Here is a 25479-nt window from a genome sequence, read left to right as displayed (position 1 = left end):
GAAAAAGGCGATGGGGAGCGGTGTAGGAGGGAGGGCATGACTGGAATTTTGAGAAATCTACGTACATGTCAGCAAGTTGGATGTTCCCAAATGCAATATAAGTTATTGTTCCTCCAACTTGAGTGTGGCCTCATCTCTACAGTGGACGAGACCATGGATTGTTGTATCCGAATGAAGACTGGGCCAGCGAAAAGAGAGGGGAAACCTGATGGAATTTTGGTAGGTTATGAAAGGCACAGACCAACAGTATATTTTACCGAAGGTTGAAATGTCTAACACCAAAGGCCATGTATTTAAGATGAGACGGTGTAATTACAAGGGAGATGGGAAGGGCAAGTAGTTTACACAGAGAGTGGTGCATGCTTGGTATACGCTGACTGGGATGATGGTAAAGACAGATAGCTTAGAGACTTTTCAGGGATGTTTATGTCGGCGAATTGAGCTAATTGGAAGGATATCGACATTGGGTATTCAGAGGGGATTAGATTAATTGGCCAGTAATTTAATAATTTAATTGATCCGACAATAGTAGGCCGAATGGCCTGTCCCTGAGCTGTACTGTTCTACGCTCTATGTTCTAAGAGATTGGAAGAAGCGTACAGGAAAGCCTCCAGTGCTGACCATATTTGCAGCCGACTGTCCACTGTGTCTGTAGTCAGGAGATATTGGTCGGCTGAGGGCCCACGAGGTATTCTATCAGACATTCGTATTTGAGGTGGAATTGCGGGTCTCGGTCTCACCCTTTGGCTCATGCTCTGTGAAGGCCAGCAGGAGCGAGGCAAACATGGAGCGCCTGAAGACCTGACGGAAGTCGCTGCCGGCGAAGACGCAGATAAGAGGGTTGAGGGCGCTGTTGCATGAGGCCAGGGCCTCAGTGAGTATATACCAGTTAAAATGACTCTGCATGTAGTCGTTTGATATGAGGGCGTAGAGAGTGCTGGGGAGCCAGCAGATCATAAATGCGGCGACCGTGGTCACGATCAGGCGTATGGGCTTCCTGGACTCAGCGAGCCTGACCCCTTGCAGCCTCCGGCCAACGAAGGCGTAGCAAATGATCATAATTACAAGAGGCGGGAGGGCGAACGTGAACGTGATCCAAATTAGCGCACACACGGAAAAATACCCAGAGAAGAATACAAGCATAAAGATGACGATGGCTATGACCCAGACCACGAAGCAGGTCACACGATCCCATGCGAGGCTCAGATGTTGCTGGAACCATATGGGCCGTGTAATAGCCAGGCAGCGGTAGATGCTGATCAGGCATAACAGATATAGGCTGGCAAAAGCGACTAGGAACATAGTGGGTAATACAACCAGCCAAAAATAAATGGGTTTAAGCTGGAGAATGGTGTATAAGGGGAGACACAGGCAATAAATCAGGTCAGCCACAGCCAGGTTCAGGAAGCACACATTCCAGACGTTACTTTTCATCTTGAAGCCCGTCACCCAGATGACTGCGCCGTTTCCCGGGACGCCCAGTAGGACGGTAAGGATGAGGATGACCGTTGTCATGACGGAAGGTGCTCCCCACTCCATTCTGAATCTACCGGCCGCGAAATTGTTGGGGGAGAGATTCCCAGTGAACGTCGAATTGGACACTCCTTCAGAGAGCGATATGTCTGATCTGGTGGTGGAAAAATTGTGGAAGTTAGAGGGTTGAATAATTGAGCGAAGAGGTATTGAGGAGAGAAGGAGAGAACGAAGAAGGAAGATAGCCACACGGAACGGAAACAGGACACGTAATATGGCAGTGAAGGTGGAGTAAGTCTGCTGCAGCGCAGAGACCACAATCTTCTTTCATTACTTGCCGCTGGACCCCGGCCGCCCAGAACTGTCAAATACCGTGTGGTGGCTGCCCGTGTTTTATCCTCCCCACGTGAAACAAAGTGCCACGGAGGCGTTCCCTATGAAGGGTATCCACCCGAACACAGCCGTTATTTTGATCCTGTATCATCCTCTGCAGCCAGGAGAATATTGTACTGGATTTGGGTGCTCAGGTTGCAACAACCACTGATACAAGTTCCCGAGACCGTGTGAGTTTGCTCCGGGTACTCCGGTTTCTCCACGTTCAACAGACGTACTAGTTATGAGGTTATTTGATCATTGTAAAATATCCTGCTAAAAGGCTGCGATTAAATAGGTTGGCTGCTGGCGGTGCGGGCTAGATGGCAGAAAGGGCTGCTCCACGTGTGTCTCTAAATACAGTATGTGCCTAAGACACTTTGCAGAGTACTGTAGAATGGCTTTCCAAAGTGCTCATAAGCTCCCTGTTAAAAGAACGGCCCTGCATTCTGCGGCTGTGTCGTCTAGTCTTAGCCTACTTCCCATAGGAAACATCTATTCTACATCCACTCTTTCGAGGCCTTTTAACATTGAACAGCTTTCTATGAAGACATCCCCCCCGCCCACCAATTCTTCTGAATTTCAGTGAGTAGAAGTGAGTGCCTCATATGACAAACCTGTCAACCCCAGAAACTCGAGACGCCAGTAGGTTAATTGATCACATGACAGTAATTGGGCGGCACGGTCTCGTCGGGTCGGAAGGACTGATTACCGTACTTTATCTCTAAATCTAACTAAAAATTAAAATAAACTTTAAAATAGTCTAGCCTTTATATTCGGTTAAGTCTCCGCTCAAGATAAATATAAGCCTTACCCTCAATTTTGCTCCTACAATGGAAAAGCGATTCTACCTGTCTGCATCATCTCTATTGCTAGTATCTTAATTTCCTTTGTTAGGCCATCCGTAAGCTGCTTTCGGCCGCATGGAAAACTAGCCCAGGGTTTCTAACCTCTGAAGTTCTCCTCACTGAACTGCATATTGATAAACCCACTGCCCTGCCTTCATTGCCTAAGAGGATATACTCTCCTGAAAAACGTCCCGGAAGTAGTAAGGCAGGGTTCCTTCCACAACGCCGCCACGCTGATGATCCCTGATCAGCCACCACATTTCCAAATTAATATAAAACCCGTGGAAATGCATCTCACCTTTCCCTGGAACCTCCGGCTCCTTCCCGGTCCTCAGCAATTTTGGAGTCTTGTACTCAGACGTTAAGTTCTCCTGAGCGCACGAAAGTAATCTTGAACGGGACTTGCACAGAGACGGACGGTGGGATTTCCAAAGTGCTCGAGGTAGATCGCGGAGTTGTGTCTTGTGCTGAATTTGGATGCTGATCTAGTAAAGATGGGGCCTTGGTTCTGAATGAGCGAAGAGATGAGTTCGTCCACCGCGGTAGAGACTCTCTGGGTTTGAAGATCCAGGAACCTCAATATAAGGAAGTTGAGTTGTTGAAATCATGAGATAATACTTTACTCAGAAAGCACAGACGGAAAAAAACATTTCCGCTTGTTTTTGCGAAGTAAAGTAGATAAAGCGATCACGTGGTAAATTTCTGAAATTAACCCCATAAGGTCAGGTGATTTATCTACCTTCAGACCTTTTGATTCCCCAGAACTTTCTATCAAGGAATAGTGAATTCCGACACTTCATGCTGGTGTCTTCTACAGTGAACACTGATGGAAAATACCTATTCAGGTGGTACGCCGTTTCCGCGTCCGCCTTTAGTACATCTCCAGCATCTTTTTACAGCCGTCCAAACTCTCTGGGTTTGAAGTTACAAGAAGCTCAATATTCACAATTTCACGTGTTGTCATCATGAGATAATACCTCACTCAGAGAGGAATGAAGAATAAAACATTCCATTTGTTAGAGGCCACGGGATTTATTTCTGCCGGACATTGTATGATGGGACAGTGCAGAGTTTCTTTTTGTGATTACTCCATCTGTTCCAGATGACGGATCTATCCCAGTCCTTCGATTTACCCCAGAACTTGCTGTCGAGGAATAGTGAATTCACACCCATCCTGCTCGTGTCTTCCACAGAGAGCAGAGATGAAAAATATTTATTCAGATCATCTACCAATTCCGTGTCCCACATTACTAACTCAACAGCATTTATTTACAGCGGCCCAACATCCATTCTTGTCTCTCTTTTACACTTTACTTATCGTAGGAAACATTTGGTATCCTCTTTAATTTTATTGGTCAGTTTACCTTCATATTCCAACTTCAATTACTTTTTAGTTTCCTTCTGTTGGTTTTTCAAAGCTACCTAATCCTCTGAATTCCTAGTAAAACTTGCTGTATTTTTGGTTACCGTTTGGATGTCTGTTGGCGTTAACTTCTTTTCTTGCCCACGGTTGTTTCATTGTGCCTTGAGAATACTTCCTTCTGTTGGGATGTTTATATGCTGCGCCTTCCGAGCTGCTTCCGGAAATTCCAGCCATTGCGGTTCTACCAATGTCCAAAGTGTTCTTTTCCTATCTATTCTGGCCAACGCCTCTCTCATGACTCTAATTACCTATATTCTGCGGTCACTCTACTTACCTATATTCTGCAGTCGTACCTGATACATATGTGTTCAGAGCAATTTCTTCAGGATAAATTCAATCATAATATGATCACTTTACCCTCAGGGTTCTTTTACCTTAAACTTTTCCCTCAGATCTTCAGCGACTAAGACAGGGAATTCTTACGCTTGCAGTTTTTTTTTAGCTCTATCCATATAACCATATAGCGATTACAGCACGGAAACAGGTCATCTAGGCCCTTCTAGACCGTGCCGAACTCTTACTCTCACCTTGCTCCACCGACCTGCACTCAGCCATAACCCCCGATTCCTTTCCTGTCCATATAGCTATCCAAATTTACTTTACACGACAACATCAAACCTGCCTCAAACACTTCTGCTGGATGCTCGTTCCACACAGCTACCACTCTCTGAGTAAAGAAGTTCCCCCTCATGTTACCCATAAACTTTTTCCCTTTAACTCTCAACTCGTGTTCTCTTGTTTGAATCTCCCCCGCTCTCAAATGGAAAAATCCTATCCACGTCAACTCTATCTATCCCCTTCATAATTTTAAATACCTCTATCATGTCCCTTCGCATCATTCTCTGCTCCAAAGAACAAACACCTAACTTGTTAAACCTTTATCTGTAACTTAGGAGATGAAACGCAGGTAACGTTTTGATAAATCTCCTCTGTACTCTCCCAATTTTATTGACATCTTTCCGATAATTCGGTGACCAGAACTGTACGCAATACTCCAAATCTGGCCGCACCAATGCCTTATACAATTTCATCATTACATCCCAACTACTATACTCAATGCTCTAATTAATAAAGGCCAGCATACCAAAAGCTTTCTTCACCACCCTATCACATGAGATTCCTCCTTCAGGGAACTATGCACCATTATTCCTAGATCCCTCTGGTCTACTGCATTCTTCAATTCTCTACCATTTACCATGTATGTCCTATTCTGATTAGTCCCACCAAAATGTAGCACCTCTCAGTTTTCAGCATTAGACTCTATCTGCCATCTTTCAGCCACTGCTGAAGGTCAAACATGACCTTCCACGCACAAATCCACGATGACAGTCCCTAATCAGCCCTGTCCGGACCCAGAAACTTATCCACTTTTAGATTCCTCAACAGCGCTAATACTTGCTTTTCTTTAATCGTCGTACTTTCCATAAATACCCGTCTTGTTTCCTTTACCTTACACAATTCAAAATCCTTCTCCTTAGTGAATACCGAAGAAAAGAAATTGTTCAACAAATCTCCCCCATTTCTTTTGGCTCCACATATAGCCGTCCACTCTGATTCTCTGAGGGACCGATTTTATCCCTCACTATCCATTTACTATTAGCACAACTGTAGAAACCCTTTGGATTTATTTTTACCTACTTGCCAAAGTAGCCTCCTAATTTATTTTAGCACTTCTAATTTCTTTCTCAAGATTCTTTTTTTACGTTCTTTAAATTCCTCGAGCACCTCATTAACTCCAAGCTGCATATATTTATTGTAGATTCCTCTCTTTTTCAGAACTAAGTTTGCAATATCCCTTGAAAACCATGGCTCTCTCAAACTTTTAAACCTTCCTTTCAACCTAACAGGAAGATCCTCTCCACAACGATTCCTTTCCAATAGTTTTATTATTAATTTTGCATATAAGAATACAGAGTACAGGAAAAAATATATCGCATATAAAGACTCCTTACGCTATATTCATACTGATTAATTAATTCGTAAGATTGTAATATAGCAATTTTGTTCTATTAAAAAATGTTACTCACTACCAAGACCGAAGATGATTAGTAAAGAAAAAAATGAAAAAAAAGTTTCAGTCATCATCTGTGCTTTAACAGCAAATCAAATGTTTTGAAAATCATTCACACAAGTTACCTACAATGTTTGAAAGTCTTTGCTGGAATCAGAGATTAAACATCGAATGTTCTCTAAATTTATACATGACATGACATCACGAGACGATTGAGAGTGAATGGGTGAGTCCACAGCTTTCCATTTCAGCAAGATTGTTCTTCTGGCCATAGGATAAATAAAGGCCAAGTATGCAAGTCAGATGACTCTAAAGTGATATCGTTTCCTCCAACAATACCAAATAAAAGTGTCAAAGGATTAGCTTTAAAGTTTATTTTGAAAAGTATCAAGAAGGTTTGAAGAACTTGTTTCCAATATTTTTCAAGACTCGGATATGTCCAAAACATGTAAATGAGTGAAGCTTCTCCATTATTACATTGATCACAAAACGGAGATATACCTAAATAAAAGCGAGGCAATTTATCCTTGGTCATATGGGCCCTATGTACCACTTTAAATTGTAGGAGAGAGTGGCGGGCACATAACGATGAAGAGTTAACCAATTTATAAATTTGATTCCAAGTTTACTCAGAAATTGAAGTCTGTACATCTTGTTCCCAACGTTTTTTTTTATTGTATCTGAAGGAACAATTCTCATTCTCTACAGCATATTTTAGACAGTAGATAGAGATCCATTATTAAAAGGTTTCAAATTAAAAAATGCATCTAGTAGGTTGTTCTCAGGGCTTTTAGGAAATGTTCTTATTTGACACCGTCAAAAATCTCTCAGTTGTAGGTATCGAAGAAAACAATGAGTTTTAGGTAAACTGTATTTCGTTGAGAGTTGTTCAAACGATAAGATACTTCCCTCTACAAACAAGTCCTGAAAGTATTTAATACCTAATACATCCTATACTTTAAAAGCCATATCAATCATAGAGGGTTTAAAAATAATTAGAAAAATGATACTCGATAGAAAAATCTCAGTAAGCCAAATTATTTTCGGAATTGTATCCAAATTCTCATAGTGAATCCACAAAGATTCAATAACCTTCTTTCCATTGTCACCTCTTACTAATGAATTCAATTCATTTTTTTCAACATCACACCAACGCCACAACTTCTGCCGTCCTGCCTGTCCTTGCGCTACACTGTAAAACCTTGGACATTAAGCTCCTAGCTACTGTATAATCCTCTTTCAGCCACGAAAGGATATTGGACCATTTCGGGTTCAGGTGTAATTAGTCCCTTTTGTACAAGTCATACCTTCACCAGAAGAGATCCCAATGTCCGATGAATCTAAGTTCCTGCGTGCCCCCTGCACTAGTTCATCAGTTACGCCATCATCTGCCAATTCTTCCTACTCCTACAATGACTGGCGCATGACACAGTTAGCAATTCAGCGATTAGCACCCTGAAAGTCTTGTTTCTTAGTTTCTACCGAATTCCCTAAAATGTCTCTTCAGGACCTCCTCACTTTGTCTCCCTATTTTATTCGTGCCAATAGGAAGTAATACTTATGGCTGTCCGCTGTCGTCTTTGGGAATGTCCTTGGATCGTTTCAGAGACATTCTTTATCCTGGCAGCACGGAAGCAACATACCATTCGTGTATCGTGGATCATGAAGTGTGTGAAGTTAACATTACTGGGGTAAAGATCCTTGGCAAACTGATAGGTCTGAACGTGGACGAGTCACATAGACCTGATGGTGTACACCCCAGTGCTCAGAAAGAGGTAGCTGAAGAGATTGCAAAGGGAATCGTAATGATCTTTCAAGGATCACTGGTTTTTGGAATAGGTCCGAAGACTGTAAAATTGCAAACGTCATTAGACTCCTCAAAAATGGAGAGAGGAAGAAGAAAGCATATTGTAGGCCAATTAGTCTGACCGCAGTGGTTGGGAAGATATTGGAGTCGATAGTTAAGGATTTGGTTTCGTGAACTTGGAGGCTGTAGACTAAAATGAAATACTTACAAAATAACGGTAAAAATATGAACCAGGACATTACACTCCCTGATACCAAAATAATCATGTCCTCATGACCTCATGATAAATATAAGCCTTCCTCTCAATGTTGCTCCCACAATGGGAAAGCGATTCTGACTGTCTACACTATCTCTGTATCTGTTATCTGAATCCCGTGGAAATTCATCTCACCTTTGCCTGAAATCTCCGGCTCCGTCGCGGTCCTCCGCAGGTTTGGATACTTGCACTCAGACGTTAAATTCCCTTGGGCGCATGGGAGTAACCTTGCACAGGACCTGAACAGTGATGGGCGGTCGAATTCATTGGGTGATCGAGTTATTTTGAGGAGTTGTTTCTTGTGCGGAATTTGGATGCTGATTTAGCAAAGGTGCGGTCTTAATTCCGAATGAGCAGAAGAGATGAGTTACTCCACATCGGTAGAGACACTCTGGGTTTGTAGTTCCAGGAAGCTCAATATGAGGAAGTTGAGGTGTTGACATCATGAGATAATACTTTACTCAGAGAGCAGTGAATAACAAAACATTTCCTTTTACTGTTGAGAAGTTAAGTTAGAAGGAGGCCACGTGGTTAATTTCTGAAATTAACCCCATTTGCTATAGAGCATGCGCGGTTGAAATATTCCTCATTTAATACATTTCCCGACATCCTTCACAACGGAGCGCACACCCTGTAAGCAACAGCATTGTAGACTACATTCAGCAGGACAACAACTTTCAAATTTCTTACTCACTCTTCTTTCAGTTCGTCCTGACGAAAGGTCTCGGCCCGAAACGTTGATTGTATTTCTTCCTCTGATGCTGCCTGGCCTGCTGCGTTCCACCGGCATTTTGTGTGTGTCCTTCCACCAAAAGCGCATTTTCTCTTCCGGAAAGTCGCCGCCGTTTTCGTGTGCCTTCTTCTGGCCAGTATCTTTACAAGATGGTTTAACCCAGCCATTATCACTGTCCTTCTGAGATTGTCTGCCTGGCATCACAGGTTGCTCAGTCAGAATCTGTGATATACACCCGCTACACATACCAACTGCCCTCGCGGTTCCCTGTGACACTGATCGGGAGAACAAAGCAGGTGTTACAGCGTGCCTAATGGTGACCTGCAGGCTACCGGAGGGAAGGAGCGTCTTCCACCTCTTCTGGTAGATATTTATCTCCACCCCGCTACCCTGGAGGTTGCCGATCTCTCTATTGAGAAAACGTGTCCTAGTATATGGATAGAAGACCAGAGAATGTTGCTGAGGTGGATGATAAATCAGACTCGATGAGCTGAATGGCCTTATTCTGCTTCTATGTCTAATAGTCTATGGTGTTTAAAATTGAATGGAATGAAGAGATATGCACTAAGTTTGAAGAGATTAATGTAGTTTGGGGTCGGGTTATCACAGAAATGGTGTGCTGTAGGACCAGTTCCCGTGTTTCATTCTTCAACATGTTGTGTTCTGAACGCACTGAGCGATAGCCTCCTCTCTAGGTCCCTGATGCAAAGGGGGAAGATACTCTCGTTGAAAAAGTTCCATATCTGTCCCCACCACTGTCGCTCGGCCGAAGTGCCTCGAAGGGAATCTCTGAGATGTTGTCTCCAGTGTGACCATGCTTTGGAATTACGTTCCCCAATGTTTAACTACGACGCCATGAGCCTTTGCATCCACATTTCATAGTTTCATTTAATTGTTAATCAAGCATACATGATTATAACCGAACGCAACAGCGTTACTCCGGGGCCAAGGTAAAAAAAAATTACCAACAGCAACACATAACAAAACAATATAAATGTTTGAACGTGCATATAAGATATCAGTAAATACACTCAGACAAAAAAATATAGTCTGAGACCATGAGTCCATGAATGCTGCAGAAATCCGAACCATATGTGAACAAGAGTTTCACAGACAGTACATGGAGACTATCAGTGATTTCTTCCTCACTGGGACTCACTGTGTCTGACGCTGGTAGTGGGTGATGGGACGGCGTAACGGGAGCTTCACTTTGTGTCTGATCCATAGAGTGTGCGATTGGACGCTGTGGAGGGAACTTCACGCTCTGCCTGACCCCGGGAGAGTGTGATGGGGCAGTGGGGAGGGTGCTGCACTCTGTGTCTGACTCGGGGAATGTGTTATGGAACGATTAGGAGAGCCCTTCATTCTGTGTCTGACCCCGGAAGTATAGGATGGGAGAATGTAGAACGGGCTTCACTCTGTGTCTGATCTTGGGAGTCGTTGTTGCAGTGCCCATCACTGGGCCGTCCCTTTGTGATTCTTAGTACCTTAGTCGACCCCTCACATTCACTGATCCAATGGATATGGGCTTGCCCCCTCTCCGAGCCATTTCTCTTTACCACACCGCCGGCCAACAGGACCACAAGAAGACAGTCGTTGAGTTTGGCGGCTTGCTTGCCTCACTGGCCCAGCGAGCTTTGACGGCTGGAGTCAGAGATTTATGTTTTCGCTCTCGTTAGGGTCACCCATGCCAAGCAAGTCAAATGATAGACCCCAAACTAAGAGTGATCGACTCGTCTTCTAGGTTTGGGGTACAGCTCAGGGCTAACAACCTTGACTCGTGTGACAAGAAGACCCTCACCTGCCACTCCTGACGTCAGACACCAATCTCCAACACTGGCGGATAGTGTATGTCCGCACAGTTCAGATCATTTGCTCGCCCGGACAATTCCGGTAACACCCGCACTCAACCCTCCTGCTTTTCCCGCAGGGGGCGGGGCGGCAGCGAACAGTACGAACCACCTAAGAGCCATCCGCTGTCCCAACTTCATAAGACCTTAAGGAAAGAGAATGAGACCAGCCGGCCGATCAAGTCTGCTCTGCCATTCGATCACGGGCAAGTTAAATGAAATCCATCACCGTCAACGGCTCTGAACCCTGCATCCTCGGCCCCAGCAGTCCATTTCAACAGACTGTGGCGATTCAAGGGCGCAGTTCACCCCCATCTTTCTGCAGGGCTGTTGGGAATGGGGAATATTTACCGGCCTTATTGGATCTCATAGATAAATGAAATTAACTTTTGAAGTTGTACTGGCAATTTCTAGTCTAACGTGCAGAAATCATTGAGACCTTATAAGATTGTGAAACAAGAACTTCCAGGAGGGTGCAGGACTCCCAAAGAGCTCATGAGCTATAGCGTATGCGCAGTTGAAGTATTCCGAATCTACTATATTCCTCAGGATGCTCCGCAACGCAGCGCATGCCCTGTAAGAAATAACATCTAGAGTACATTCCCCAGAAGCCCCCACCCACTGCGCATTTTCAGTTCAGGAAAGTCGCCGCGGCCCCGCGGTGTTCGTGTCTGTCGTCTGTTTTCCGAGCGGTGAATCGGCATTCACTACACCCGACCGCTTAGCTCGTCCGTTGTGCTAAAGCACCCGGTCGATGTGTATCCACCAAAGAAACAAGTGGAAGCCGGTGCTCTATATTGGCAATGGACTTCGATCTCGTCGGCATGTTTTGTTCATACGCGCGGGCGCGACCACTGAGTGGCAGCTGAGCGAGTGGGAGAGCGCTGTGACGGGAGATACCAATGAGCGGAGTGGTGCTGTTGGGACCTGTCACTGAGGAGAGAAGGACAGACTGCATTAAGAAGCCAACTACTTTAAAAAGTTGAGTCGGGTGGGTGGGTGGGGCTTCTGATGTTCGTGGTCCCGCCTTCTTCCCCAGTTCTTAACCCCAGGAAAAACAGCAGGGTCGCCCCCTGGGTGAAATTGTGAATTGTTGACATAGTGTAGGGTGTTGACTCAGTATAATTTAATCATATCACTGTCATCTCTCTTATTATCGCTGCATGTCTGATTAAACGATGATATTTGTTTTCTACGGATAGCGATTAAATACAGAAAGACCGTAGATGTTGATGAAAGAAAACACATCGACTCCCCCAGAGTATTCGGCACGGAAAAAATAGAAACATAACTCGAGGACCCCAATGTTCCCCCTCGCGGGCATTAAAAAAAGAATCGGCCACAATAACAATCAAAGACTCCGTACAGACTAGGTTTTCGACCCCTTACTTTCTGAAAGGAACAGGGACAGTGACTCCAAATTCCCCAACATCGCCTTCTACATGCAACAATTACCAGCTCAGCTCCCCGGCAATCGGCCACAAGAAAGAAACACCGAAAACCTGAAGGAAACAAATACAAAATACACTCCAATAATCACATTAATCTCAGAAGAAGGAAAACGTCTTTTCATCTGCGTAAGAGGAGAGCAGCCGCACGTATACAGTACAACCGTCGGGAGTGACCGCCTACTCGGGTCGTAATGCCGCTGACTTTGCGGGGTCCAGGAGCGTGTTGAGCTCTGAGAGTATTGGCGCACCCGAATTCGTTAACTTTAACGAGACGTCAATGATTGACATTTCTTCCTACTTTTTTTTTCTCGAGTGACTCGCTCTTTGGGATGCGGCCCCGGTGCTTTCTGTTCAGACCTGCTCATTTTATTTTGATAGGCTCGGAGATTCCATGTCACTTCTGTTAGCAGTCTTCCAATTGGACGTGATCGCGCGATCCCAGTTTTGGGAATGCTACGTCTCATGGTGGCAATCCACCAAGGATGAATGTTCTGTTGGAATTTTATAAACGAACTCTGGTCACCATCTCTACATTGGGAGTCTGTATCTCCTCCACACTTGTGTTCCAACATTGCCAGTAGACATGATGACTGCTAGAGTGATTCGTGACTGTCGCGGAAAAAGAGTACACAGACCCGAAGGGAGCCGCTTCGGAAAATTTTTATTGACACATGATATCATGGAGAGCCCAAGTTCGTAAATCAGCGTCTTAGGACTCTGTCAAACAAGAAAACTCAGCCATACTTATGCATGAATGGTACGTGACAAGAGATACAAGTGGATTTTTACAGAAGTAAATGTCACGTGCTTCAGGACAACTTATGACCAGATAGTTCCTTATTTAAACCTTTGTCTAGCATTTAAATATACAGAAAACAATGTCTATCATTTTCGAGAACAATGTATAATTAGTCCACTGCATCCTGCATGACGACTTCAAGGCAAATCTTCGCAATCAGTTTCTTAGTACTTTACTGGAACTCCAGCAACGCTACCGAATAGCGAAGAAGCAAAAAAAAAAAAAAAAACTCCTTCAGCAGCTACACATTTTACATAAGTGTTGGTTCTCAAATATATATCAGGCAAGCTGGCTCAAACGCAGACGGATAAAACTTCTCAGAACAAAGAACTACAGATAGAGATTTTTTATATCTCTGTTACAAGGCACAGTTCAGTCACACAGAGTACATTAATTACAGATAAATGATTATAGACTTCGATTTAACATTTAAAAACAACTCATTATTCCCTCAATGTCCATTACAATGTAAAGCTTTGATATTTTTCTTCCATAGTTCCCTCCTTGTTAATCTTCGAGATTAACACTCTTTACTGTGGTATTTCCTCCTCCTCCTCATAAGGGAATTTATATGCGTCGCAGAAGGGTATTTTCTTCCCTGGGTACACCTCTTCACCGCAGCAGATGCTCCTTGCTGGCTGTGTCTTCCATCATTTCGGGTAACTGCCATTAAGGGGACGGGGTAGAGTGTCATCAGAGGCAGTCTTATTTTTGAGCAGGAGAAATCCCCTACTTGGTAAGGGCAGCTCTAATTGTTATTGCAGTAACAGAAGTATTTTTTTTACTGGTCCGCTGCGGTGGAGTTACACTAACTCCTGACCATAGGTTGGATGGGTTGCGGGAAGAAGGCCGATAGTACCATCCTTCAAAGCCAGAAGGCCATCCTGGCCAGTTCTCAGAACCATTGACACTGCAACCATTCCTGCCCCCACTAAACAAAACCACTGATGTCACTTCACTTAGGTTAAGAGGGACCAGCGACATACGGATCATCGTTTTACCAGCTGGGGAATTTCGGTCCATACGCAGCATGCTCCCTGCTTTACCTATTAGCATACGGGTGACAGAGAAACAATAAGGTGTTAGTGTTGCTCCCTCCCACCACCTGAATCAACGCTCCTATGAACACCACTCCGTCTAACCACTACATCCTCAGTCCCGCTGGACTCTGCCTGTTGTTAGCTGACCGCCCACCCGAATTTCCCGTCCTATTCTGCATTCGGAGGGTGATTTTTTTTTTTTTTTTTGCATCCGGCGGCCTGAATCTAGTCTTCCTTTCCGTCGATTTTCAAAGCCGTCCGGGTTGTTATTAAGACAGTGCAGGACCACTTCCAACTGGGAGAGAGAGAGTCTTTTCTTTTTTAATTTTTAACGTCCATCTGGTTTTCCTGGTGGAAAGCATGTACAGGGGCATCTTCCACGGGGGCCTGTGCCTGCCTGATCCTCTCATGCCGTTCGGCTGCTGTTTTACATATGGCCTGTGCATAGGCTAGGGTTTGCTCATCATTCCATATTAGCGCCAATTTTTCGGCACACACCGGATGTCTGGCCCTGTGGTCATTTGGCGACCCTTCAGGGCTTCATGACGTGTCACTCTTGTAGCTCTATTTTTCCTATTTCGCAAAGCGTGCAACACTATGGGGAGAGCTTGTGGCCATGACAAGTTATTGTTCTGACATACTTTGGAAAGGGCATTCTTCAATTCCCCATTCACCCTTTCCACAATCCGCGAAGACTGTGGCTGGAAAGGAATATGCAACTTCCATTGAAACCCCATGGTCTGCACTAAATCCTTCTCAATCCTGCCCGTAAAGTGAGCACCTCTGTCACTGTTTAACCCCATGGGTAGTCCATATCTCGGTATTATTTCCTTGCACAATATCTTTACCACAGTTCGTGCGTCATCTTTCCGGGTGTAAGAAGCCTCCACCCATCGGGTGACCATGTCCACAATGACCAACCTGTACTTATATCCTGAGGCCGGGGGCATATGAACAAAATCAATTTCCAAATTTTCAAAGTACATTTTAGGCATCAGAAGGTGGTCATACTTAACTGCTCCCGGTCCCTGGTTATTTTCCTGACAAATCAGGCAGGAGCGAGTGATTTTCTGTATACTGTAGTTTTCGTTCTGCCAGGTGCATACCATTGACGATCGATTGAATGTTGCATCCCTCCTTTGCCCATGTGTGCATGTGGGTCCACTAGGCGACACAGGGGCAAACACAATTTCTCGGGCACACCACCTGGGTCTGGTCTGGGCGAAACCAAAATCCCTTTTTAAAGCGGCATTGTGCCTTCTCCCACGTTCGCTTTTCTGCTCTGCTTCCTGTAATTCAGCGGGCCCCAAAACAGGGATGGGGGAGTTATTCGTGGCACAGAGAGCTTGAAGGACCGGTCTCCTCGCAGCTGCCACCCTTTTGGCTGCCTGGTCAGCGCGGGCATTTCCCTGGGAAATACGTCTGTCGCTTTGGAATGCGCTTCACAATTAATAATCGCTACCTGTCTGGGCAACTAAGATGCCTCCAACAAATTGAACACTAACTGGAAGTGTTTGATGGACTTTCCCGCTGATATATGAAACCCTTATTCTTCTATATTTGGCCGAAATCATGGACAACTCCAAAGGCATAGCGAGAGTCCGTATATATATTGGCTGTCTGGCCCTTGGCTAGTATACAGGCTCGGGTTAGGGCAAAAAGTTCTGCAACCTGGGCTGAAATGTCATGAGGTAGCGCATAGTCCTCCACTGTCTGGTGTAGATCCACCACGGCAAGGGTCATCCCTTGTTTTGTGAGAACACCCATCGGTAAAAAGGATCACGTCTGCATTCGGGAAGGGTCTACTCGCAGATCCACCCTGGGGGAAGTGGAGTGTTGTACCACAGTAATGCAGTCATGCTCGTCTTCTTCGGAAGGCTCTGGAACAAAGGTAGCAGGACTAACTGCAGGTGATCGGCGATACGTATAATTGGGGTGTAACAGCTAAATCACCTCGTATCCTGTGTAGGTGCTTCATTTGCAGTGGCGGCACGGAGGACTGCATCATGCAGGCGGTAGACGTGTATTCATTGTCGACAATAGCCGACTATCCCCAGGAAGGAAAGAACATCTTTCTTCGTTTTAGGTGGCCGTATCCGTAAAATGGCCTGTATTCGGTCCGCTCCTATCTCTCAAGTCCCAGCCTTCAATTAAAACCCGAGGTACTGCACTTGTGGCTGACAAAATTGCAGCTTGGATTTAGCCACCAATGACTTCGGGCAGCTAGGAACTGGAGCAGGGTCACTGAGTCTTTTACACACTCTGCTAGTGTAGCTGACGCCACCAACAGATCGTCGGCGTATTGTATTAATATAGAACTTTCTCCCAGATGGCACTTGTCTCAGTCATGTTCAACGGCAGCAGCGTACACGGCCGGAATTTCGGTATACTCCTGGGGCATCGGGTCCAGGTATACTGATGCCCTTTGTATGTGAAGGCAAACAAATACTGGCTATCCGGATGGAGAGGAATAAATAAAAACGCGGAGCACAGGTCGCCCACAGTGTAGACAGTAGCATCAGAGGGAATGGATGAAACAATCATACTGACGTCAGGTACCACCGGTGCTGTGGGAATTGCAATGCTGTTTACAGCCCTTACATCATGCAGAGAGCGCGCCGCTCATTGGGCCGTCCAACTTTAGGTATAGGCAGTATTGGTGTGTGCAGGGGCTGACGGTAGGCTTCAGAACCCCCTGTTGGAGCAGAGAGTCCATGACCGGGACTATGCCTTCTTCTGCCTTAGCTGCTAGTCGATACTGCCTAACACATGGTAATACAGCATTCATTTTTAGCTTGACACAGAGGTCCCTCGCAGTGAGCACTCGACCCACGTGTGTCTTGTGGAGGGTCCACAAGTCTGCATTTACCCTTTCCAATGCTGAAGGGCTCCTATGGCCTGGCGGCTCGGGCGGTTATTGTCGTTGAAATTCGGTTAGGGGGACCTCCAACTGGCAGAATGTTCCCGGAAGGTGTATTCTTCCCTCCTCAGGCCCGTTCCATTCAAAGTCCCCAATGCGCTCGATAATAGGGGCTGATTGCAACTGTTTAATCATTGGGCCTATCTGTTTCTCCTGATAGGGAAGCCGTGCAGCAAGGGGTAGGTGAGGTATTGACGCAGGTCCCAGGTGGGACAGGGATTGCTACTCTGCGGTCAGGCGTACCGGGATACCCAGCCCTTCCTTCTCAAAATATAGATAAGGGTCTGGGTGTATCTTAGCTTTCAGCCCTTCGTGGGTGTACGCCTTTTCTCGGTATTCTGGATCATCTGTCGTTGTGTACCAGGCGGTGCAGTGTAAACGGGAGTAGTATCGGACCACTTGCAACAAGCCCCACAAAGCTTCAGTGCGAGCTGTCGGCGCCAGCCCCTCAAGTTCTGGCCGCAGCCGGCATATCTTAACTGTGTCGGGGTTGCCCTCGAGTTGCCAGCATTACAATACCGGGTCGAGTTTGGCCTCGTGGTTGAGAAACAGGGACGTTAACTGATGCGTCCGGGGCGAGGGTACTTCCATGTACATGCCCTGAGTAGAGCAGTAAATAGTAGCTCCTACCTTACACAGAGCTTGGCATCCCAACAGCGGCAGGGGAGTAGTATTGGAGACTATCAAAGTTTCTTGTATACAAGTGTCTTCCAGGGACAAGGGGAACTTCTTCGATAAGAATTCTGACAGTGGGATTCCGGCTACCACTACGGTTCCTAACCTGATCTGGCTCAGGGGTAATCCCAGGGTGGGGGTACAGAGGGCAGGGTAGCGCCAGTGTCCACCAAGTGAGTGTCTCCTATTCTAAAGTTTACCATGGGTTGCGTTTCGGAGTCTTGGGAAAGTGATATGACCGTTCCCTATACCACCACCTCCCCTGGGACCCATATTCCAGTGGGAAAGGGTTGCTATAAGAGAAGGAGGTCACCCTTCTCTCGTTTTGTCCAGTCCATTGTGTGGGTTCTTTATAGGAAGTACTTCGACCCTGCTTTGCACGAATTCGGCACTCTTTGGCCCAATGTCCATTTTCCCCACATCTTCGGCACATATCCTGGGATCTTTCAACTCTCTTTTTCTATGTTCTCCGTTTTTCTTTTCCCCTACCCTGTTCCTGTAGGTAAAATTTTGTCTAATGCGTTTGAAGGCCATCCCTGGTGCGACGAAGGTTCCCTCCCTTACCATGTTTATCAAAGTAGTGACTAGTTTTGACCAAGGCATAGCCTGCCAGTTCAAATCTCGCATTTTAAAAATCTGCCTTGTTGGGGCAACATTAAATTTTGCAGAGTCTAGATGGCCAATGGCCCATTTTCCTCTAAGAGAACTCAGGCATACTCTTCTCAGGTATTCTTAAACCGAGCTATAAAATCAGGGGCTCCTTCAACCTTCTTCTGAAAGCATCTAGTCACTTCTCCTAAGTCCCAATGCCGTTGTGCTGCCCACAATATGGCGTCCTTCCCTCTACTGGACAGCCAAGAACACAGGGATTCGTTACCCTGTGGTGTTTTCTCATCATCTTTCCGCTAATCTGCATTCTTCCCGGGCCGAACCTGGAATGTATCTTTCGAAGCTGCCCAGGAGCATTCATAGGCACGTTTGAAAAGGAGTCCGCAAATCTACCGGGAGAGGCTTATAAATTTCGCACATTTGTTCCAACCAACTGAGGAACGATGTTGGTCTTTTTATTCGATTAGGGAGCTCAGCTACAAAAGCTCAGGCCTCTGCAGGCGTCCATGGCTTTAATAATGCTGTTTCTCCTATCATTATTGTTGGAGGCTGAACTGTCGGAGAGGTGGAGGAGTGAATGGCCATTCGTTGAGACATGTGTCTGGTTTGTACCCCTTCCTCCAGTTATACCTCCCTGCCTTCCCCTCCGCCTGCCCCTTGTGCGGGTTCATCAGCTCCTTCAGCAGGAGCTGATGTGCCGATTGTTCCCGAGTGCGGTTACTCTGCTGACACAGGCTGCTACCATCTCTATTACCTCGTTTATCAGTCCATTTAGTAGAATATTAGGACCAGAATCTCTCCTTTCGAGAGATACCATTTGCGGTATCCGGGGGTATAATGGTACGTGTGCCGGCATCGTTGAGGGGGGGGGGGGGGCTGGGTGGGTAGGGTGGCGGAGCGGTTGGTGGTGCCGGGCCTTGCTTTTCATCGAGACTCTTCGTGACAGGGGGCTCCTCCTCTTTTTCTTTCTTTCTCTTTTGTTTATGGGGCTGGTGTCTCATTGCTACCTGCATCCATTTCCCAAAACATCCCATCATATTCTCAAAATCACACTTAGGGTTCCCACTTCCATTCGCTACCTCGTCCCAACAAGTCTGTTGCAAATCAATTTTAAAACTCCCTCCGTACGGCCAGTCTCCCTGCGACCAGCCGTACAGATCTTTGCTAAAAGTTACAGCGTATCGGTCGTTACCTGTTTCCCGAATTACCGTGTCTGCTGGTGACTCCGGGGGTATCAAGGGATCTCCTCCCTTCTGTCGAGATTTCTTCACAGTTTTCATCCGTTTCACGGTTTTCCTACTTACGTTCAAGGCCCAACGCGATCTTGCTCGTTGGGGCGGGTCTGCAGGAGCAGTAGCAGACGCCCGACCGCAGACAGTTCCCATTGTCTGAAAAAGAAGAGTTACGCCGCGCGCCCGCTTATTTCCCCGAGAGCTTCTCTGCAGCGCTCACCGGTTTAGAGTTTCCTCAGCAACTTCTCCGTTCCTTCATCTACTGAACGGTACTCTTCCTTTTACAATTTCAGTCCCCGATTCAGCTAGGACCCGTCGGCCGTCCCTCTTTCAGCGAAAACGCCGGAACTAGTCGCCCTCCCCCCACTTTCAGCTAGGTCGCCCGCAACCCCCATTTCAGCTTGGGCGCCAGATCATCTTAACTTCGAAGGTCCCCTCTTTCCGTTCGGGTCCTTTGTTCAGAGATCCTGCTATAATAGTACCCGTCCAACAATTCCCTCCTGACTTGGAAGGTGTTCGGATACTAAGGATGATCACATCCCCATCGCCAATTTGTCGCGGAAATAGCATACTCGGACTCGAAGGAAGCTGCTTCCGATAATCTTTATTGATACATGATATCAAAGCGAGCCCGAACCCCTGAAAGCGGGGTCTTGGGACTCTGTCATGCAAGAAATCTCGGTCACATTTATACATGAATGGTACGTGAGAAGAGACACTGAGGTGGATTTTTACAACACTATGGTCACGTGCCTCGCGACATTGTATGACCAGATAATTCTTTATTTGAACCTTTGTCTAGCATTTACAGAGAACAATGTCTAACATTTTGTAAGACCATGTATAAGTAGTACACTGCATTCCGCATGACGACTTCAAGGCAAAGCTTAGCAATCAGTTTCTCAGTATTTTTAGCGGAACTCCAGCAACGCTACCGAATACCGAAATAGCAAAAAAAATGTCGTTGAGCAGCTACACATTTTACCTAAGTGTTAGTTCTCGAAGGTATATCAGGCAAGCTGGCTCAAACGCAGAAACATGAAAATTCTCAGAACAAGGAAGTACAAATACAGTTATTTTTGTATCTCGGCTGCAGGGCGCATTTCAGTCACACAGAGTACGTTAATTACAGATAAATGCTTATAGATTTCGATTTCTCATTTCAAAACAATTCATTATTCCCTCAATGCCCATTACAATGTAAAGCATTGATATTTCTCTTCCATAGTGACTTTATATACGCTTGAATTCTAAATGAATGATCTAAATGACAGGGAGTTGGCAGAAGTGTGCAGAATATGTGTCGTGCTCAGAGCCCCAAATCTTTTAATCGTTTCAACGGTTTCATGGACTTTGGAGATGTTCATTGTCATATCTACTGGTAACCATGATGTCTCTAACTCCCTGGGAGCCTTGCAATACCTGGCCCATAGATTTCTGCCTGAGAGCAGGTGCAGATTTTACCGCCAAATAAGCCTATTACAGCGATAAGGCTGTTTGTGAGTATTTATAGTGAGAAATACTTTGGACTCTTCTTCCATCTCCATCTATCGGTAGACCTCAGCTTAGTCCACCTTGCTGAAGTGATTTCCTCCGGAAAGTTTCGCAAAGATAACCTCTCTCCTGGTCAGATGGCATTAATATATCTTAAGTATTGGATTGATGTTGACTTTAAAAACTCAGGACAGGGCGGTGGCAAAAAATAAAAAAACAAACAAAAATAGCATGCAGTCAGGAAGGGTAGGCAGATGATTGGACATAATTGCAGCCAGCGGGCTGATTATCGGTGCGTTAGAAATGCAGAATCAAAAAATAGGAGCAAATACATTCCGCAATATGCTATATCTCAAACCACGGAGTAAAAGAAATAAGGTAGATGATCCTGTTGCACGGTTAGAAATGATCAGGTACGATATTATGCACATAACGAGCCCTGGCTGAAGGAAGTTTGCAGTTGGGATCTAAATATCTAAGGCTGCACATTGTATTAGAGGGATAGGAAGAAAGGCGGAGGGGGTGGCGCGGCTCTGCTGGCAAAGACTGGCATCAAATCAGTAGAAAGATGTGACATAGAATCGGAAGATTTTGAATCCTTCTGGGCTGAGTTAAGCAACTGCAAGGGTAAAATAACTCTGATGGCAGATATACATCGGCGCCCTAAGAGTAGCTGGGATGTGGACCACAGATTACAACAGGAAATAAAAAAGGCATGTCAAAAGGGCAATTTTATGATTGTCATGGGTGATTTGAACATGCAGTTCGATTGGGAAAATCAGGTTGGAAATGGATCTCAAGGGAGTGAGTTTGTTGAATGCCTGGGAGATGGCTCTGTAGAACACTTTTTCGTTGAGCCTACTTGGTGATCAGCTATACTGGACTGGGTTATGTAATAAACCGGAGGCAGTAATCACAATATGGCTGAATTCAAATTTAAATTTGATAGGGAGAAAATGGAGGGTGATGTAGCAGTACTTCAATGGAGTTAAGGAAGTTATTTGGCGACACAGGACCAGATAGGACAAAGTCAGCATGGTTTTCCCAAGGGAAAATCTTACCTGTTGGAGATTTTTGAGGATGCATAAGATATAAAAAGTGGATGCAGAGGATGCTGTATGTTTCGACTTTCTGAAGGCCTTTGACACGATGCCACAACTGAGGCTGCTTACCAAATTAGGAGTTACTGGCGTGGTTAGTGCATTGGTGAATTGGTAGGAGGCTGTGAGTGGGAATGAAAGGATCCTCTTATGGTTGGTTGCCAGTAACTAGCGGTGTTCTGCAGGGTTTGGTGCCGGGCACGCTTCTTTTAATGCTGTGTATCAGTAATTTAGATGACGGAATAGATGGCTTTTTTGCCAAGTTTGAAGTTGATAAGATGAATGATGGAGCGGCAGTCAGCGTTGAAACAGATAGGATGCCGAAGGACTTAGACAGACTTGCGGAATGAGCATGAAAGTGGAAAATGAAATATTATGTTGGACAATGTATCATCATGCACTTGGGTAGCAGAAAGAATGTGTTGACTATTTTCAAAATGGGGAGAAAATCCGAAAATCAGAGATGCAAAGGAAACATTTAAAGGTTAATTTGTAGTTATCGGAACTACAGAGAGGTAGTCATAGGGGATTCCATAGTCAGGGGAACGGACAGGAGATTCTGTGAGCCTGATAGAGATACCCGCATGATGTGTTGCCTCCCAGGTGCCAGGGTACGGGATGTCTCGGATCGGGTCCAGAATATTCTGAAGGGGGAGGGCGAGCAGCCAGTTGTCTTGGTACATGTTTGTACCAATGACATAGATAGGAAAAGGGAGGAGGTCCTGAAGAGAGATTTCTGGGAGTTAGGAAGGAAGCTGAGAAGCAGGACCTGCAGGGTAGTAATCTCGTGACTGCTACCTGTGCCACGTGCGAGCGAGGGCAAGAATAGTAAGATCAGGCAGATGAATGCATGGCTGAGAGAGCGGTGCAGGGGACAGGGTTTCAGATTCTTGGATAATGGGGATCTCTTCTGGGGGAAATATGACCTGTTCAAAAGGGACAGGTTACGACTGAACCCGAAGGGGACCAATATCCTTGCGGGAAGATTTAATAGAGCTGATAGGGAGTGTTTAAACTAATTTGGCAGGGCGATGGGACCCGGAATGATAGAGCGGAGGAAGGGGAAAACATAAACAAATCCAAGATAGTGAGCAGTAAAAATGTCAGGAAAGACAGACAGGTGATGGGGCAAATTTGTAGCCATCGGGATGAGTTGCAGTGTAATAAGGTTGCAGTGAAACCAAAGCGAAAAGTACCACATACTGGTCTTCAGGTGTTATACTGAAATGCCTGCAGCATTAGGAATAAGGTGGATCATCTTGTCGTACAGCTACAGATTGGCAGGTATGATATTGTGGCCATTACTGAGAACTGACTAAATGATGCATGTCTCTGGGAGCTGAACGTCCAAGGACACACGCTGTACCGGAAGGATAGGAAGGTAGGCAGAGGGGGAGGCCTGGGTTTATTAGTAAGAAATGATATTAAATCATTAAAAAGCGGTGATATAGGATCGGAAGTTACGGGATCTTTATGGGTTGAGCGCAGAAATCGCAGGGGTAAAAAGACCCTGATGGCAGTTATTTTCAGAAGGCCTTTCACATGGTGCCATACATGAGGCTACTTAACAAGATCAGAACCCATGGGGTTACGAGAAAGTTAAATACGTGGAAAGAGCGTTGGCTGATTGGCAGGAAACAGAGAGTGGGAATAAAGGGATCCTATTCTGGGTGGCTGCCGGTTACCAGTAGTGTTCCACAGGGGTCCGTGCTGGGGCCGCTTCTTTTTAATTTGTACATCAACGATTGGGATTATGGAATAGATGGAATTGTGGCTAAGTTTGCTGACGATACGAAGGTAGGTGGAGGGGCCGGTGGTGCTGAGGAAACAAAGAGAAGTGACAAATGAAACACAATGTTGGAAAGTGTGCGGTGATGCACTTTGGCAGAAAAAAAATAAACGGGCAGACTATTATTTAAATGGGGAAATAATTATAAGTTCTGAGATGCAACGGGACTTGGGAGTCCTCACACAGGATAGCCTTAAGATTAACCTCCAGGTTGAGTCGGTGGTGAAGAAGGCAAATGCAATGTTGGCATTGATTTCAAGAGGAATAGAGTATTGGAGCAGGGATGTGATGTTGAGGCTTTATAAGGCGCTGGTGAGACTTCACTTGGAGTACTGTGGGCAGTTTTGGTCTCCTTATTTAAAAAAAGGACGTGCTGACCTTGGAGAGGGTACAGAGAATATTCCCTAGAATGATTCAGGAAATGAGAGGGATAATATATGCGGAACGCTTGTACGCTCTGGGACTGTATTCCTTGGAGTTTAGAAGAACGAGGGGATACCTCATAGAAACATTTCAAAAGTTGAAAGCCATCGACAGAGTGAATATGGCAAAGTTGTTTCCCATGATTGGGGAGCCTAGTACGAGAGGGCATGACTTAAGGATTGAAGGCCGCCCATTCAGAACAGAAATGAGAAGAAATTTTTTAGCCAGAGTGTGGTGAAGCTATGGAATTTGTTGCCACGGACAGCAGTGGACGTCAAGATATTAGCTGTACTTAAGGCAGAGATTGATAGGTATCTGAGTAGCCAGGGCATCAAAGATTATGGTGAGAAGGAGGGGGACTGGTACTAAATGGGAGAATGGATCAGCTCATGATAAAATGGCTGAGCAGACTCGATGGGCCGAATGGCAGACTTCTGCTCCTTTGTCTTATGGCCTTATGGTCTGATTCGTAGATTCGGTGGTGAAGAAGGCAAATGTAATGGTAGTGTTCATTTCAAGAGGTCTGGAATACAGGAGCAGGGATGTGATGCTGAGGCTTTATAAAGCACCGGTGAGTCCTCGCTTGAGTATTGTGAACAGTTTGCGCTCCTCATCTAAGAAAAGAAGTGCTGGCGTTGGAGCGCGTTCAGGAGAGGTTCAGAAAGATAATTCCGGTAATGAAAAGGTCATCATAGAAAGAAGCTTTGATAGCTCCGGGTCTGTACTCTCTGGAATTCAGAAGGATGAATGTGATGTCATTAAATCCTTTGGAATATTAAAAGGCCTAGACAGAGTTGATGTGGAATGGATGAACCAGATTACAAACAGAGAAACTGCAGATGGTGGAATTCTGAGAAACAAACAGAAATTTCTGAAAATTTATGGAGAAATGTGCATTCGACCTTTCGGGTTGAGTTCCTTCAGCAGGACCGGGAGGAAAAGATGAGGAGCAGAATGAAAAGATAGGGAGGGGGAGAGTGAAACGCAAGGTAATACGTCAAACCGGGGCAAGGGATAAAGTAAAGAGCTGGGAAGTTGATTGGTGAAAGAAATACAGGGCTCGAGAAGGGGAATGCAAAGAAGCCCATGAAGGAAAGATAAGGTGGAAGGAGCAACAGAGGGAGGAGATGTGCAGGCAATGTGAGAGAGGAAAAAGGCGATGGGGAGCGGTGTA

General features: G+C 45.5%; 1 protein-coding gene across 1 annotated transcript; it reads right to left on the bottom strand.

The window, feature by feature from the left end:
- Positions 1–696: 696 nt before the first annotated feature.
- On the bottom strand, positions 697–1515 carry LOC140190155 (C3a anaphylatoxin chemotactic receptor-like). The gene has a single exon (XM_072246665.1). It carries the CDS (start codon positions 1513–1515, stop codon positions 697–699), a length of 819 nt encoding a protein of 272 aa, XP_072102766.1.
- Positions 1516–25479: the final 23964 nt, after the last annotated feature.

Source organism: Mobula birostris, chromosome 29 (genome assembly GCF_030028105.1).
Source record: "Mobula birostris isolate sMobBir1 chromosome 29, sMobBir1.hap1, whole genome shotgun sequence".
In the NCBI taxonomy this organism is placed as follows: domain Eukaryota; kingdom Metazoa; phylum Chordata; class Chondrichthyes; order Myliobatiformes; family Myliobatidae; genus Mobula; species Mobula birostris.
Note: the sequence above shows the minus strand (reverse complement) of the source record. Positions and strands in the feature narration are given on the sequence as shown.